Source organism: Numida meleagris, chromosome 1 (genome assembly GCF_002078875.1).
Source record: "Numida meleagris isolate 19003 breed g44 Domestic line chromosome 1, NumMel1.0, whole genome shotgun sequence".
In the NCBI taxonomy this organism is placed as follows: domain Eukaryota; kingdom Metazoa; phylum Chordata; class Aves; order Galliformes; family Numididae; genus Numida; species Numida meleagris.
Genome location: NC_034409.1, coordinates 167,038,321 through 167,056,178, shown reverse-complemented (window position 1 = coordinate 167,056,178; position 17,858 = coordinate 167,038,321). Strand labels below are relative to the sequence as shown.

The following is a 17,858-nucleotide window of genomic DNA, read 5'->3' as shown; positions in this document are numbered from 1 at the left end:
TACATTGTGTTAGACCAAAAACCTTCCAGCCTTCTATGAAAAGCGGAATTGGATGGGCTTCTTTTAGGGGTGACTGGATTTAAATACACTATTGTTTTTGCTGTAAAATTTCTGAGTGACTAGAACTGAATAGCAGCACTGAATTGACAAAGTGAAGTGTGGATCTAAACCTTTGCAGCCCTTTCTCACAAGAAATGTGCTTCAGGTTTCCAGCAGTGTGCTAGCTGGCTGAGCTTCAGTATTTCTAATATATGAGTTTGGTACTGAAGAGGATAAGTATGCTATTTGCTACAATACAATATCAAGACAAAGTCTGAATGATACTAGACAGTAGACTGGCAGCCACATGGTCATAGAGCAATTTAATTGTGAAATGACATCTTTACATTATATTACAGCATAAGTTTTTTATATAAAAAAAAAATCCACTGATATTTTAGTGATGTTTGTACCTTGCTTTTCATGTTCCAACAGACCATAATTTAGATGGAAGAAAGTGCTGAATAAGCAGGTATTTATTTTCTTTCCGAAGGGAAGGGAAGGGAAGGGAAGGGAAGGGAAGGGAAGGGAAGCCCTCCCAGTAGATGACCATAGACCAATACTGCATAACTGAGCTTTGAAATATGGAGCCAATTGAGTGATAGCTGTTGGATTGGTTGATTTTCCATAACCCCCCCTTGTGAGTCTGGCACAAGAGCATGTAAAAAATGGACACATACAAATTTATCTGTAATGTTTTATTGCAACTATAGAGTTCAGTTGCGCTTAGGTGTTGGAAAGATGTGCATGACTTTTTAAGTAAGAGCACTGAAAGCTACTGAATATGGAGAAACTGAAATAACATGGAATGAAAATTATCTTCTAGCAGCTTCAATGATCCTAGCAACATGTAACCTTCAGCTCTTTGTTAGGAGGTCTTCGTTTTTCGACAGGGAGGCATGGCTGTATCGGCTTTCTCTTCTCAGGTGTACCTTTTTAATTACACACTTTCATTTTCTAGGCTTCATTGTTCGTCAAGCAGCTGTCTTTCTCTTCTGCAAATAAGTTAGAGGTGGTCATTGGCTACCCACTGCGTTTGGATACAGGAGAAGCCATCTGCATCTGAGTATCCGGTTTATTTTTGCTACAAATAAAGCATCAAACTGAACTTTATAGGCTGGGAGCAGGCTTGCAGGGTGCGTGTAGGTATCTCTCAAAGCAAATGTATTATATAAGCAGTCTCTGGGAAAACTCTGCTTTTGTGGGTTTGTGGGTTTTTTTTGACAGATCAGTTAATGTAACCTAGCAAATTAGCTGTTAGAAGTTTATTACTTAGAAATTGTGTTGACCTTTGTTCTTACTCCTCCTCATCTGCAAGGCATTAATAGATCTTGTGTCTTTTACATTACAATCTGTATTAAGGTCTGTAACTGCCCGAGACATCTGTACTCCTCTACTGCAACCATTTGCCTTGGACAAAATAGGAAAGTCAAAGACAAAATGCTTTTGGTCATCAAAGGCACTGAGGTTTGAATGTACACTGAGGTCAAGTTAGGAATGAACTCAGGTCAAATTGACTTGGTAATGTTTAGGATACATTCTTTTGGTAAAGATTTTCTCTTCAATAAAAAATCCAACATGAATATGAAATATATATGCCACTACGATTCATCTGTGTTCAACTCTTTTGGCAGGGAAAGGAAAATGTTTACCAGAGGATTTCCCAAGATACCCTCATGCTATTCTAGTTTCTTGGGAAGCAGCTAAATGCTGAGAAAACATGCACAGAAATTCTGCCCATTGTTTTTCCTCTCTGTCATTGAACTCTCCATCCTGTAAACTGTATTCTCTCGTCACAGTTCATAAGGTCATGGGAGAAGATTGCCACTCCTATTTTTGAGACTAGAAGACATGAGGGACCAAACAGATCTTCAGTTCTGCAGGATATGTTGTTACATCACTAATACACTTCTAACAGAGCTTACAAGAGCAATTCTCAAAGTGAGGGGGAAAAAGTGTGAGAACACATGGCTATCTAGAATATGCAAAGCAGAATGCTAAAAGATGGTTTAAGCAACAGAGGAGTCCCATCTTGCTTTAGAAGTGGTTCAAGGGCAGCAGCTGATACGTGACGTGTATAAATTTAGTTTTTTAAAGATGATTGGAGAAAACTCTCCATATTTTCTTTGGGAGCCTTTTACTGTATGGCTAATTAAGGAGCAGTTCTGAAAATAACAGGAGGAAAAAGAGCAGTGACATATGTCTAATAAGTGCACTAATATTGTTGAAAGTGATGCTGAAAAGACAGAACTGTTATGTACATCTGTAGCATAAATAGAACTGAATATTGCCAATAATCATATAACGATGACCAAATCCTTCACATTGTAGCAAAAAGCAATGACATAAAGAACATTTGGAATTTTTTATTACAAATTTATGGAGACTGAGGAAAATCTTTTTTTGAGTAGCTAATGTAAAACTTTCCAAAAACTGAACTACTGATATGTAACAAGTGCCATTCAATATGATTAATTGATTACAGGCATTATAGAAGATCCTAGTGTATCAGATAGATTAAGGGATTGATCTACTGTCTAAGAAACTGACTCATGTAACTGTTACACTTGATAAAGGATCATTGAGTTAAGATTATCTAATGTTGTGATATTCGCTTACTGGATGTTTGTTTGCAAAAAAAAAAAAACAAAACCCTCAGACAAATCTGTAGTTACATGAACTGCGCAATCCTTCCTGACAGTTTTATCTATGCCACTTAGAGCATGAGAATGACAAATGATGGCATACCCTCATATATTTGATTGAATCATTAGCTGACTCCTTCAGCTTCAGCTTTGGGAAGTTAATCAGTGCGAAAAATAGACTGGATGCACCTTAAAAATGAGGAGCAGTACCCTAGGAAACAGTACTTTAAAGTACTGGGGACCATGGGCATCAGTCAGTTGAAAAGACACTCCCATATACGATGTGGCAGCTAAAAGCTGATAGTAATTGAGTACACTGAACTCAGGAGATTTCTTTTCCAATATTATTGACCTTACTGCTGGAATATAATCAAGTTTGACAGATGCTCTTCCAGACATATTTTTGAAGTGAAGTAGGTACTGATTGCATGTGTTGGAAAAGCTTATCTGTACACTTCATGTAGATGGTGACAAAGAAGGAAATTCTGAGTTTATTGTAATCATTTGATTATGGTTAGCACCTATGTGTAAACAGAGGGGAAAGTCTCCTAGCAGCATACTCTTGCAAATTCAGAAGTCACATAACAAGATGCAGAACATAAAAAAATATGACCATGCGTGAAGGAGAAGATATTTAAAGTGTTAGATAGTTAACTGTTGTACTAGCTTCTTTATGGACAGATGTTTTCCAACATTTGAAATTAGTGTCAAGATCTGAGATCTTTAAAAAGCTACTCTTGTTCAAGAAACTATTAAGGTGCTCTGGACTATAACTAATACTTTGTGAAAATCAGAACACTTATTTGTTGGTTGGTGTTTTTTTGTGTTGTTCCTTTTTTTTTTTTTTCCCCAGTAAATATATTTATTTCTTGTTTCAAGAAGAGAAGGAGAAAAAAAAAATCTGTTTCAAGCTTTTTTTTAATCTCCAAATAATGTCCTATTTCATAAGTCTATATGAAGCGTTGGGATTGTTTGCAGTTTTGAAAGTCAGTTGTGTGTAAACTGTCACAGATTATAATTACATGTTAATTTGAAATTCTCTAACCATGTAATCTGTCTTCATTTTCAAATAGAAAAATGTAGAAGTAGACGTGGTTGCTGAGTTAAACAGTAAGATATTAAATCGCTTATATTTATGTCTTTAGTTACTTAGCTAATATACAGCTGTTTGGATACAGATCTTTGTGTGCTGAAATATTTCAGTAGAAGTTCTTGGGCTTGTGAAAGTAATTTCATCCCATGCTGACAGCTAGTGGAGACTGTCTTGCTGCGGTCATGGAAAGTTAAAGTGGTAAGTGGTTACATGATCTTCTCACAGGATTTTGCACTCATAAAATAAGCCTTTTCTTTTCACTGATGCTCCAATTTGACAATAATGCAAGACAAAATTTGATATTCTTATGAACATTGCTGGTTTTAAGGAAGTGGTTTCAGGACTTTTCTGTCATAGTTCCACTACCAGGCCTGCGGTTCTCTCTGGGACTCTCTGATCAATTCAGTTTATAGGTAATTTTGTCTCCTTGCAGGGTTAAGCTAGGACACAAAATGTCATATGAGGGAGAGAACTGAGGTCCTGAGTGTCCTTTGATATTAGAAAATGTGCATCTTATTCCTTTCAGTACTAATCTGGTTGATGATAATGACTGGTTTTGTTTGTATTGAACAGCAGCAGTCTTTTACCCTTCAAAAGCGTTGATTTTGGTGGCAGATAACGTTATTTTGGGATTGCATTTTGAAAAAAAAAAACAAAACCCAAACAAAGCAAAAAACACACAAAGGATAAAAAATAAGTTATTTCTGTAGAAAGAGAACGGGTATGTAAACCACCATTATCTCAAAGAAGATGACATTTCTTGAACAATTTCCAGTGAGTGTAACAATAGATCTGTACGCTGAGTAATAAAGGAGCTGTCAAATTGCACTGAAAGATGTGCAGACAAGTGATGTTTGCCAAGAAGATTTCCATCACTATATTTGACCTGATACAACCTGTATATTTAGATACTACCATTTATGTCATGTGTTGAGTTATTTTTTTTCCTGGTGTCCAAAGCCAGAACCTGTCAGGGGTCTTCACTGTTAAGGCTACCCAGGGGCAGAATCAAAGCAGGCACAGGTGTCTCATCTACTCTCCCTTCAAAACTGAGATTATTCTGAAGACGAGAACACTGTTGCATGTTGTTTCCTATTCAGGGCAGGATTCCTGCACTAAAACTGCCGGTGGGCCGTGGGCCTGCTTCCAGTTCAGGAGTTCTAGGAATGACCCTACTTTGTTAATTAAAAATAAAACCCTTAATTAGACACTTTGTGTTTGTATGTGCTTGGCATAATAATTAATTTGTGATGTCAGTTTTTGGGCAGCACAGATGGGGAGAACAGTAGATGGGTTGTAGTCGGGTGCAAATGTGCATGGATAATATTTCCTCAGTGAGGCATAACAGCATTGAATTTCACAGAATTCCATACAGGTTAACTGGCTCTATGTAGTAAACTTTTTTCCAGGATGTACAACATCTCTTTCTGGAGAGGCAGTGGAATACTCTATCCTGAGACCAGAGGAATATGTGAATAAAATGAATGATGGGAGATTTGTGCTAACAGGGACCATTTGTCACACAGTGGGGGGTAAGATGCTGTTATAGTCATGTTGTGATCATTACTGTGGGACAGAAAATGCAAGCATCCCAGTGTTCCATGACTGACTGCGTATCTGTTATGTGAAAGCAAGTATATACACAGTCTGCCAAGCGATGAATGTACTTGGTGGTTTGTCAGGGAGAAGGACTTTGGGGTACTTTTGGAGTCAACGACTCTGTGCAACTTGGACTTGATGACTTGTTCTTGAGGATCCCTGTCCTGATCCAGAATTTTAAACTGCCATTACTGAAGGATCGAAGTTGGTAATGAGGAAAAATGTGAGAAGACCTAGGTTCTCTGTGTCCAGGGGAAACTGTTGGCTGTCAGAGGTTTTCTTATCTGGCTTTGAGCAAACCATTTTAGATCAATGCTTGCTTAAAAGTAGCAGCTTTTCTTCATGAATTATTGTAATGCTTAGGTTTCATTATCTGACACTGGAAAAACCTGTGATTCTTCATCTAAAAGCAGCAGAAAAGAAAAGGGGACAACAAGCTATGTACTGCCTAGTACGTTTATTTTCTCTCACTATAATCTCGAAGCACCTTATGTTCTCTGATGCATTTGTTTTCCCATGAGGAGACTAAGTGGCTTTTCCAAGTTCTCAGAGAAATGTGCGACACAAATAGGATCTGACTTTTGGTTTCTTTGGTCTGAACTCGTTTCTTCGGTAGCACAACATCCTGTCTCTGTATAGGACTTTCTGGGAGTATTTATTCTCTTATTTGAGGCAATCACTTGAAAAATACAGCAGTTCTGTGGGTAAGTTTTGGTGCCCTAAAGAAATAACTGAGTGGAATGTAGTAAATTGTTGATGTGGCTGATGTCTTGTTCAGTCTCGCATCCATATAGAACAGCTGTCTCAGCTCTCTTGGCTGGTCAGCCTTATGAGTAAGAGGCAGTCCGTTGTGTCTAAGTATTGCACATATGATTTCAAACTCTCCCAAGAGAAATAGTTTCTGGTTTTAGATCTTTAAAGTGAATGGCTGCAGAGCCATTTGTAGCTATTTAGCGTGGTGATTTTGGATGACACTTTAGAAAGTCTCTAAGATGCTAATTGCCAGAAGCTGGAAGATGAAGGTGGTACTTCTTCATGTGTATATATTTATTTTTTACTTTATATTTGGTGTCAGCTGCTCTTGGAGCTTTGTCTCTATCAACTCCCAGAATGTCTTCTGGAATGATGGTTCTGGTTTCTATCTACTAACATTATTCAACAGTACATTTTAGAATGCACATCTCTGTATGTTTGCTCAGTGACAGCTCGATTTCCTCATACTGAAGTAGGTATTACTCGTGGAAGCATTTAACTTTTGGTTTAAATTAAGATTAATTTTGTTTGTTTGAAAATCATCTTGAGAACATGTGATGAAAAATGTTTTAGACTTCTGTGGAAGTGGTCAGTAGAGGAAAAGTCTCAATCCATTGGTTTTTTATTTTCCCAACCCGTCTTCTCGCTTCTCAGAAATAGAGGCACGTGTTACATGTAATTATTGTCATCAGGTATTGGTTGGTCTGTCTTAATACTTTCATGGCAAATCAGCGTTAGAGTAAGATGAATATGCACTGATACACTTTTCAGCTTAGAGCATTATTAGGAAGTTTGGTTGTTGTTAGTGTAGATGATTTTTGTGTGTGTGCTGTGATGTGAACTATAAAATAGGGTGTCCCATGGTACTCTTGTGAAGAGAGGTTAAATTTTACATCTTCAGCAGAGCTCTTTTTATAGTTCCTTCTGAAATGAGCTTTCCTTCTCACATTTTTAGTTCTGTGAATAGAATAAACATTTATTTCCATTATATATTAAAAAAAAAAATCTGTGAAATTGGTTGAATATACAAAGTTGGGATAGAAGCACTTCGAAGAGGTGAAGGCTGTAGTTACATTAAAAGCGCCTGCTCAGTCCTTCAGGAAGCTACTGGTTTTTAGAGGACTACATTTTGTTTAAGTCCACGGGTAAAAATTTTGACATTGTCATGTCAGAATGTTCACTGTTCCTCGAGGTCATGTTCCGCACTCGAAAAAATGGGAGTGCCGTTATGATTCTTAATCATGTTTTATGTTGGGCCACAGTAGATAAGGAATGTGATTAACATTTTATAAGTGACTTTTTAGGGCAGGCGTAAACATTAAATCTGTATTTCATTTTTCAGCTGTTGGTCTTATAATCTCTTTAGAGACATTCTAGACATAGATGGCTTTAAAATGAATAAATTTTAAATATGCTGGCTCATACCTAAAGTATTTCATACATAAATGTTTTCATTTTCTGGTAGAAAGGTCCCTGCTGATATGTGATGCTGGAGTGAAGAACTTGGGAATAATAAATTCAGGAGAAACTTATAAGCAGTTTATAAGAGTTAGTGCAGGTTTTTAAAAAATGAAGCAAAACAGAAAAATACCTGCCTTTAGTAATTGCTTCTCTTTGCATTGAAGAAGAAAAGCCAGTATGTGTTTAAGATCGCTAGAGGGAGCCAGAAGGAAGAAGAGGGGGAACCATTGTGGACATGTTTGCGTTTTTAGGAATAGCTTGCCTAGAAGCATCCATCTAATCCTTACGGCTTACTTCAGCTACAGCACAGCTGCAGGTCGGCTGCTGCCTCTCACTGCTCTCTGTTCCCACGTGTTCAGTTCAGAGATCTCAATTTTCTAGTTCTGAGAGAGGCCCGAAGCTCGGCTGCCTTTTAGTTGGGCGTGGGAAAAAACACCCATCTCTCCACATATTGTGCCCCTTTTTACCTTCATTTGTGTTTGAGTGAGCAGCCACATTTAAACTTGTTTTTCTGTGCAGGTATGTGTGTACTGGAGATAAACTGTAGATGATGAAGAGTTTTAGTAGCATCAGTTCAGAATGGCCACATTATGGGGGCTGGGGAGAAAATGAGCATCTGTAAAATCTCTCCTCTTATTTTATGGGATTTTAGAAGTGTCACTGGACACACTTTTTTGTATTGTTTTGTTGTAAAGCTAAGTGCTTCGAGTTGGAGTGCGATGTCTCTATAGGGCAGATAAACAATGTAAGTAATTTGTTCTTCTCGCCTCGCTTCCTATCTGATAAACTGTCATTATTTCTTTATCCTGGGCTCTGTAAGAATAGGAAGAAATCCTGTTGGGTGTGTTTCTTTAGTTTTGGCATTTTGAAGAGGGGTAATCTTTTTTATTTTTCAGTATTTTAGGGTTTCTCTTCTTGGTATCTGGTATTACACAACTTGTTGCTGTGTGGAATTGAGTTTTGATTACTCAGGGCCTGGGCACTGAGCAGTTTTGGGGGAAGGAAGGACATTTTTTGGTTGTTGTCTGAGGGCTGCTTAGGGCTTTGGAATGCTGGAAGTAATCTTGGAGGAGGTAGACAGTCTGTAAGTGCGTGATTAAATGAGCAGAATTAATATACACGTACGACAGGTTTATTATCTGCCTCTGTAATTTATTGCTACCACACTCATTGTTCAAGCTCCTTAATTTCTCTTTCCCATTTTAGAAAATAAAGGATAGGAATAATGGAATGCCTTTTGTTTTCTGCCTTCTTTGGTCTTCATTAGATGGCATAATTTAAGAAAACAGGGACAAACATTTCTCAAAAGAACTTTAACCGTATATTAGCCTGAGGTCTCTCGTCACTTTAAAGGAAACAAGTTTAATGGAATTTAAATATGTGGAGATTGGAATCCTTTCACAGTGCACAGACTTTTTTTTTTTAAGTGTTCTTTTAGTCTACGAAGAGTTGTTGACTATTCATAATTACGTCATCATTCTACTTGAGATGGCTACAAATTATGAATCGCAGGAAACATTATTTCTTTTGAAATATTTAATAACCTTTTGGCGAAAAAAAAAGCAGGTAAGAGCAGTAAGTAATTGTGGCTTAATTAATTGAGGATAGTGCAGGGCCTTTTCCTGTCATCTGAGAATTAACTGCACTGATGATGAAATAGAGATTGGAAAAGCAGAGAAAATTGTTCCCTGCCCCTCTAGCTGCTCTCCTTTGAACTGTCTCCTGACTACAACACAGGGATGGGGACATGGCACGTTTCTTCCTCTCCCTGCACATAGAGAGCTCCTAGGAAAGTCAGAAAGTATTTCCTCAGATAGAAGCCCATCATTGCTGCTCTGTAAATTGGATACATATTCAACTTACTCCTTGGAACCATGAAAACTGACATACATAGTCTGAAACAAGTAATAGTTTTATAGATGTTTTTATGCCTATGAAGCACTTCTCAATCAGAATGTGCTGTGAATACTTTCGTTAACTTGGTGATACGCAGTTTATCCAGTGGGGCCCCTTAATAAGCAACTTACACGTTTTTTTGTGGTTATTCATGCAGTTTTGGGTTAGTACCCACCAACATTGAGCTCCAAGGGGTAACAGAGGAGTATCTTCTGTAGGGAAAGTTCAGATAAAGGGAAAAAAAAAAAGAAAGAATTCTCTTAAAAAGGAAAGTACATAGTGGAAACTAATGATGTAACATGCTTATGTTTTTGTGTGTTCTTAGGAAAAGCCTCTACCTTCAGAAGTAGCCCAAGAGCAGACTTCTTACAATTTGAATCTAGCTACGACCTTTACTCAAAGGCTGCAGTATCCTCATTAAAAAAAAAAAAAAAAACAAGCAGTCAATACCACTTGAGCATAATAAGAATATTTCACCAGTAATTCACAGTACTGGTTTAGAGAAAAAATTGCCACTTGGTGTCACCTGTTGCAGTACTTTTGGGTGCAGAAGGAGCAGCACTAATTCATTTCCATTACTGTTGAGGGCAATCCAAAACCATAGGAATGACATATTCTGAGGATGTGTTTTGTAAAGCGCAGGCACAAATCACAGCACGCTTTACAGATAAGTCAAGAGCACAAATCTGCTGCTCTGAAGATGGCTCAGCGCCTCCTGTGCAAATGCAGAAGTATGCTGTGAGGTTCAGGGAGCAGGGACTGCTGCCTCCCTGTGCTTAAAATAGCAGAATGATTGAAGCCAGGCATGCTGCCGATCCTTTCCTATTCAAAGGGGGGATTTTCACTACTTCTCTTTGCCTTGGTTAGGAAATAGGATGGTGAGCAAAAGATGTTTGCCCTTTAAAAGCTGAACATTTCAGTTATGCTCCTCCGAAACACCTCTCCGAGGTGTTTTTCATGCTTGTTTTGTTTCTGTCTGTAACGTAGGGCTGTGAATAGCTATGGGAGGTGAGCCCTAAATGCAGCTCTCTAACGCTGGTGTGTGCAGCAGGGCTTCCTCAAGCAAATGCTGTAACATACAGAACTATTTTGAATAATGTGGAACCTTAGTTGGGCTTAGTGCTAAGGAGCAGGGGACAAGAGGTCCCCAGGAGGTGAAATCTCCCCCCAGGCTGGTGATCTTGGCATAAATACATGCTCAGTTCGCATCCATGCCAGGGCTTGGCCAAATTCTGTGTGAGGATGGATTTCAGTATCCTACAGTGCTAGTGGTGCCTGGTAAAGACTTTTCCTTCCCCTGCTCTTTATGTAGCTTTGGAGAGCCACTCACACCTCCCTCTGGATGTAGAACCATAGAATGGCTTGGGTTGGAAGGGACCTTAAAGCCCACCCAGTTCTAACCCTGTGCCATGGGCAGGGTTGCCAACCTCTAGATCAGGCTGCCCTGATGTATGTGACACTTGGTGGGGAGTAGCTGCTGAGAAAGAAAAACGCAGCATTAAAAATTCCCTTAATTGCATTCTGCTGTATTAGTGCACTCGATAATAGCTGGTAGTGACTATTTCAGAATATTTTAATTGCACGGATTTTATTTTCCCGTCACTGTAGCCCTTGTAAAGATGCTTCAAGCTAATGTGTTTCTCCATGAGATTGAAGTTTTGTTTAGAGTATATTGCAGATTTATTTTTTTTCCACAGCATTTTGCAAGGAACAATTCTGATCTTAGATTCTGATCTAATGTTAGAAACAGAGCCCGGCAGGAAAAGGCAGTAACTTTGGCTCCTCTGGGCAGGACTGCTTCTACTGAAAGCTGTCATGCGTTAGCGTGTTGGTTTTAGTATTATCTTGTCAAAACAAACCATTGTTGGGCGCCCTTATTTGCATTCTCAGCAGGAAAGCAAGGTGAATAATTTAATTGCAGCAGCCGCTGCCACGTGATCGGGGCGAGGACTGTCAGAGCTGCCCCCTGTGCACCGGGAGACTTGGGAGGGGAATGGAAACTTACAGGAGCGATGTGAAATTTGTTGCATCTCTTCCTTTAACCCGAGGAAGATCTCTCAGCGGAGCTCCATCCGTGTTCTTTTGCTTCACACGCGATCCTCTGACGTGGAGGGAGGCAAAGGGGGGAGCGAGCCCAGGAGAAAGGCGAGAGCAAGGGAGTGGGAAGAGGGGAGGGCGGTGGGAACGTTGCACAGCCAGCCACGGGGCTAGGCAGACCCGAGGCAGAACTGCCCCTGGCACACGGGAGAGTCTGGCTGCAGGGAAAGGGGAGTGGAAATTTACAGCTGCTCTGAGTGTGTGTGTGTGTGTGTGTGTGTGTGTGCATGTGCATGCTCAGGCGCTCATTGCTGCTCACGCTTTTCCAGAGGGTAGCAGTTGCTCCGCCGAAGAAGAGCGAGAGGCTGAATTCTGGAATCTGCTTTCTCAACCACGTGTCAAGAAGAAGGAAAGGCTGACATTACATGGGAGATAACTGAAAGCCCCCCTGGCTGGCCATGCTGGCAGAGAGCTGTCTTCAGCACCTCACCATGGTGCCGCGCTGTGCTGCCTAGGCACGCCTGGACCCTTCTGCACGCAGTAAGTACCAGCCGAGATCATCTCCTTCGAATTACATAAAGTTAAGCAATTGGACAGAACTTTCTTTTTCTAGTTAGCAATAGCGTTTCTCTCATAAACTTCTCATTTATTTATTCTCTATAGTTACGCTGTTAGCTTTTTATAGCTTTGTAAACTGTGTTACCAGGAGTGGCTTTTAAAAGAAGGCAATCCTAAACAATACGCCTTCTGTTACATAAGGGACTGGCTCGGTGACCAAACCCTCCGTGTCCATGGAATATCTCTGGAAATGGGTGTATTTACAGTGTGGTTTCCAAAAATAAAATATCTGCAATATATCATTGCTCTTGCTCCTCTCTGCTGACTGCCTGCAGCTGCGAACTCGTTCCCGAGATGCAGAGGAATGAGAGCACAGCCACTTGCATAAGAAACTCAGGAGCTGCTAGGGATGAATGTAAGATGAGCATGTGTGTGAATTGTCACAAGAAACTGCATATGTAAATCAGCCATCTCACTATTTATAGCCAATAGGTCTTGTCAACCTGAAATTCTAATTTCATGAAATGGGCTATTTGTGGGGAGGTTTTCAGTGAGGCAGAACTTTCATTGAGCTTAATGGAAGCTTTTTTTCTGAACAAATGCTCTTTCTTGGAATAACTGTAGCAATAAAGTGAAATTACTGCTACAGTGAATTATTTTCACATTTTCTGAAGCCACTAAAGTAGCACATCAGGCTTGCTAAAGATATGATCAAGTTAATGCTGTATAGAGAGGTAACTCAGTAATACTGAACAAAAAGAAAAGTAGCGTTAATGTTCCTCACTGATGGATTTAGAGGAAGTCCTGTTCCCTCTTGGCTGCTGCCTATGTTATTTAAATTATGTTACCAGTTTCCATTATTCCTACAGTTATTATTATTACTAGAAATGGAAATTTAACCTAGTTTCCCTTTTACTTTAAGTAAATGAAAAGCTGTTAAGGGCTGTTATCTTAGAACTGTATGTACCTCAGAGACATTGGTTAAGTGATCTCTTTCTGCACAACTGAGCTTGTGGGAGTTTTGCTGTACACTATAGTTAGGCATAGGATGGAATTCTTAATTTTTTAGGTTTGAAAGACTTCCATGTTGACAGATGGAAAAAGGGATCCCAAATATTCTTACCTGATAAATCCTGCTGATTTTAGTGACTGTAAAATCCACTGGTTTCTTATCTTTCTAGTTCTATTAAATATAAAATAATAACCTGATATTTCTAGTTAGTCTGTTAGCAGGAGCGGGAGAGTCTGTGTGATACAAGAATGGTTGAGGGAGGTATGAGTCTGGTAACCCAGAATGCAGTTTTTGCATGGTTTTAGAACCTGAATGTTACTGAACCTTATGAACCTGAATGAACCTGAATGGCATTGGTGTATGCAAACATTATTTTTTAATAAATATTTTATAATAATAGATGTGTTAGCACAAAATTTGTTGCAATAAATAACGCTAGTCAGCAAAGTCAAAAACTCAGAAAGTTTGGCTGATGAACATCTGAGCTGCAGTGACTGCTTCAGCAGCCCTGTCCCTCTTGTACTCCTTCCATTCCCTCTTACCCCTCTTGTGCTAGCACAGATCTTTGTAAGACTGTGGAGAAAGGGCTTGGAAACCTGTCCTGACCTTTTCTTTTTCCCACCAGGATATTTTTTTGTTCCCTGACGTGGCTCACCACGTGGCCCAGCAAACAGCTACACCAGTCCAGCAGAGGTGGCATAGGGCTGTGAGTAGACATGGAGTAGGATGGCACTGTCACAGAACAAAGGGCTTATCAAACTGCAGCCTCAGTGACCTGACAGCCATTCAATGTTTGAAAGACTATATTGCTTGTTTGTTCTTCACTGAATGGGCATTCAAACACTCAAGTGAAAATGAAATTATTGCTTTCTTTGATGGCTTCTGTAGAGCTACATCACAGCATTGCAGTGGAGCATCACCATGAGTGCCTTCCATTTCATAGTACTTAACAACTACATGATATTATTGATATTATTTTATGATTATTCTATAGGAGTAGGCAGATTAAGGGCAGACTTGTCTAGCTATCCTCTGTGATCTTTACAATGCTTCCCACCTGTTAAAAAGGGTGTTTGTGGCAGAAGTAGTAAGCATTGCTGCAAGGTTTTGTGTTTTTCAGGTGAAGTTTCAGCCACCTTTGTATCAGGCAGGAACTTTCAAGACTGGGAATGCAACAAGGAGCCAAGAGAAGAAGGCTTATTCTTAAATGTCTGAGTTTTTAGAATAATTTTGTTGGAAGCAGACAGCATTCATTCAGCCTATCCTCAAAACTGTCCTCTCTTCTTTTAATCCATTGTCTGATATGCAGTGTACCTTGCAAAATCTGTAACTTGTTGAGGATTTTTAAGATAAGTTACTTGTGTAGCTCTGTTTCCTTATGCCTGCCAAATGTAGCATGGATCATGTGAGAGGACTGCACAGACTTGTCCAGGTGATCAGAAGTCTTTATTTCCTGGTTTGAGTTCCTGACTCTAATTACAACAACCTTCTCAAATATTGTGGGAGGGAGACATGAAGAAAGTATCTCTTTTATTATATAGGAGCTTATTGGGCAAAATTACCAAGAAAGTGTGCTAATTCAGGCCTAAAATATAAGGCTTTTAGGCACGCTGATGTGAATGGAAAATGAAAGCCTTTATTTCCAAAGAAGACGGTCTCTCTCATACTGAGTTACTGAATTGCTTTTATTCTGATAAATAAGTTGATGAAGTTTAGGAACTGAGAAAAGGGTAATGTCACATACTTGAGCGAAGGGAAATTATTCACTCATTCATTGTACGATAGCAAATTGCTTGTCCGGAGGAACATCTGAGAAGAATGCACTGATGGGATCACATGCTCTCATTCTTGCCTTTGTGGGCAGGAGGAAGTGTTTGTTTTTGAACTCCTTAACTGAGCCACATTATAGTGGGATTGGCTGATGAGTAGAGTGGTGTTGCTGTCTGCATTTTTCCTTGATTTTCTTACAAGATCAGCTGTGCTGTAATCTTTTAAGAAAGTATATGATAAAGAGCAAAGAACTCGGGGAGGGTGCCTGTAAACAGAACTAGATCTCATAGTGTGCTTCATAGTTGTTTTGAAGAGCTCAAATTGCACTGATTTTATTTTCCCTTGCATTCCCTTTGTGAGCAGATAAACTGAGAGAAGAGAGATTTTGAAGACTGCTGAAGCATAGGCTTTAGTGTCAAATGATCTAGGTTTCATTCCTGGCACAGCCACTGATTTTTTAATTTTTTTTAATGTGTGCTTGGGTAAGTGTTCTCATCGTTCTCTGCTTCAACTTCTCCCTTTGCAGAGGAAGGGCAGTAACAGTATTCACACAGCATTTTTGTAAGAGTGTTTTCCATCTCGATTAAGTTCTTGCAGAGTTGGAGGCCTCTGAGGGAAGGCATGTTCTGAGTATAAAGGGATGTTATCTCAGTCAGGCTACCGGATATCCTTAGGGCTCACTTCTTGTAAACTTCATGTACCTCTGGATTCAATTTACTGCTTTGGACTATGTGAAATAGTTTCTGTTTTAGACTTGAACAGATATTGCTGAACACGTAGAAAGCATTGCTTTAAAATTGTCTTTTGGTGCTTCTGTCACTTATCTAAAATAAAATCAACACATTTCCCCCCCCCTCCCCTCCCCCCCCAAACAAGCATTCCTTGAAAGTATTTGTGTAAAGGTAAGGCTCATAAAAAGTATTGGACACCCCGGCACTGAAGGCTGAAATGTTCTGTTTATACCGATGGCAACAGCAGACTTTAGAAACCATAATTCCTTATGTGGTGCTGGTGCTGCAAGGGCATTTCCCCTGTGAATGGGAGAGACACTCTCAGAGGCTATGAGAGTCAGACCAGTGAGACACAGCTGTTTCTTTGGTTCACCTTGTAAGCTTCTCACAAGAGTACTGATGAAACATCATCCAGACCGATGTTTTGTAAGTTGACTTTCCCCTATTAGGAATTCAGAAATGACTACAATGCATTTTTGATGTTATAAAAACATATGCTGCTGAATAACCATTAGATGGAAAATGTTTTCCTAGAAAGTAGGGAAGAAAGGGACTCATTCAGCTCTGTCCCTTGGTGCCAGACAGCAGTGTCAAAAATTTATGAACAGATGCTCTGTAGTGTTCCTGTTCAAGTAAGTTATTTCAGAATCTCAAAGCTCCAGTGGTTAGAAACCTATACATTTTTAGCTTTAGTTTATTCCTTTGCAATTTACAGCCATTTGCTTGCATACAAATAGTACATTATTATTATTATTTTGGCTGAAATAACTTCTTGGGCTTCCTTGTATCTTTCTTCTAAGCTTACTCTGATTTTATTTGGCTTGGATGTTCACTTGTGTACAGTATTCAACAAGAGGTTTCATCAAAACTTTGTACAAGAACATGGATACCTTTGCATTTCTACTGGAGATTACTTTCTTAATTCATCACAGATTTGTATTTGTCTTTATCTTGTCTCTAAAATACGAGTGTAGTGACCAGGTATCTGTCTTTGTTATTTCTCAGGATAGACATCTTGAAGCAGATGTTCATCTGTCCTTCTATTGTATGTTGTCTGATACTTTCTACTTTGAGTTTTTATTCCATTTTTATTTTTCCCAATCCTTCAGGCTCTCTGGTTTCTCAGGCAGTGGTATTCCAGTCCTCTTTGGTACTGATGGCATCTTCCTATTTTGAGTCATCACAATTTGTTGGTAGGGCCTCAATTCCTGTGCCTCTAAATAAGGTTCTATTGCAGAATTGCTGTTGCCTTCTCAGAGGATCAGTCTCCACTTTTGTGGTAATTTTCCTTTGGCTAGTTTATTTTTTTATATTGTTTAATATCCTTTCATGTCAGACGTGTGGGATCTACTGGATTTTCTTTGCCTTGTACTTTATTAATAAGAGATTACAGAATGAGCTACCTCTGATACGCCTTTATTGCATTCTTTTCAGTTCTCATTCATCTTTATATTTCAACTGTTTTCAGACTGATTTCTTTAAGCTTTTCATGGTCACACCATTCATCTCTTATCCTACTTCTCTTCCCACGGCAACTTTTGAACTTAGTAACCAGTTTCAAGCAACTTTAACAGGGGGCTTGATATCTTGAAAATACCGAGTTCCGAAAAAAACAAAGTGAAAATAAGTCATGAAGTGAATAGGGAATTTAAACCAGATTAGGGCTTCTACTGAAGAAAAAAGCTTCAAATTAAAGTTTATAGAGCAGAGAGCTGATAGAAGGAGGAGGGCATGGCAGAAATGCTGCAGCTGTGGATACAACCTCAGCCAGAGCTCATGCTTTCTTAGGTGCTTGAGATTCCACTCATGAGAAACAAATCTGAAGGAAAGGAGCCCTTGTTTTGCAGTGTTCCCCATGGAATAGTCGACCCTAAGACTAAGTGGTACAACTTCCAAATCTTGGCAAAGTGATTTTGCCCCCTCTTGCTCTGTCTGTATTTGTGAATAGCGTATGCCCCCTAGGACACTCCAACGGGGAAAAGCAGAAGGGTCTTGAATGCAACTGTAACCTGCAGTTGCCAGTTTTATCTAAGTGATGGATCATCTCTTTCCAGATGCTGATGGGTTAACAGACATGTCCTAAAGTTAAGAGAGTTCTTTGATGCACATCTGGGACTCTTTCAATGGCCGTTATTCCCCCTTTTCTCCTTATTTCCCTCCACATACAGTGGATGCTTTGCTTTGTGTGTAGGACTGATAAATGAAGTGAAACAGACTTGGCTCTGCTCAGTGGGGGGGGTGAATTAAACAGTCTCTTGAGTCCT

The 17,858-nt window shown here is 39.4% G+C and overlaps 1 protein-coding gene across 5 annotated transcripts in view; it reads left to right on the top strand.

Moving 5' to 3' along the window:
• The window catches only part of CAB39L (calcium binding protein 39 like), a 69,599-nt gene that overhangs the window by 2,637 nt on the left and 49,104 nt on the right, over nt 1-17,858 (top strand). Inside the window, exons 3-6 of one of the 5 annotated variants that reach the window (XM_021376427.1) lie at nt 475-511; nt 1,001-1,175; nt 3,863-3,975; nt 11,853-12,063. Coding sequence is in view for 1 of the 5 variants with exons in the window: in XM_021376409.1 (XP_021232084.1) it covers nt 12,491-12,496 (6 nt within the window). In the remaining 4 variants the exon portion in view is untranslated. Of the gene's footprint in view, nt 1-474; nt 512-1,000; nt 1,182-3,820; nt 3,976-11,852; nt 12,064-12,369; nt 12,497-13,718; nt 13,800-17,858 lie in introns of those variants that run through there. The other 4 variants (XM_021376417.1, XM_021376441.1, XM_021376433.1 and 1 more) reach the window with 4 other exon arrangements.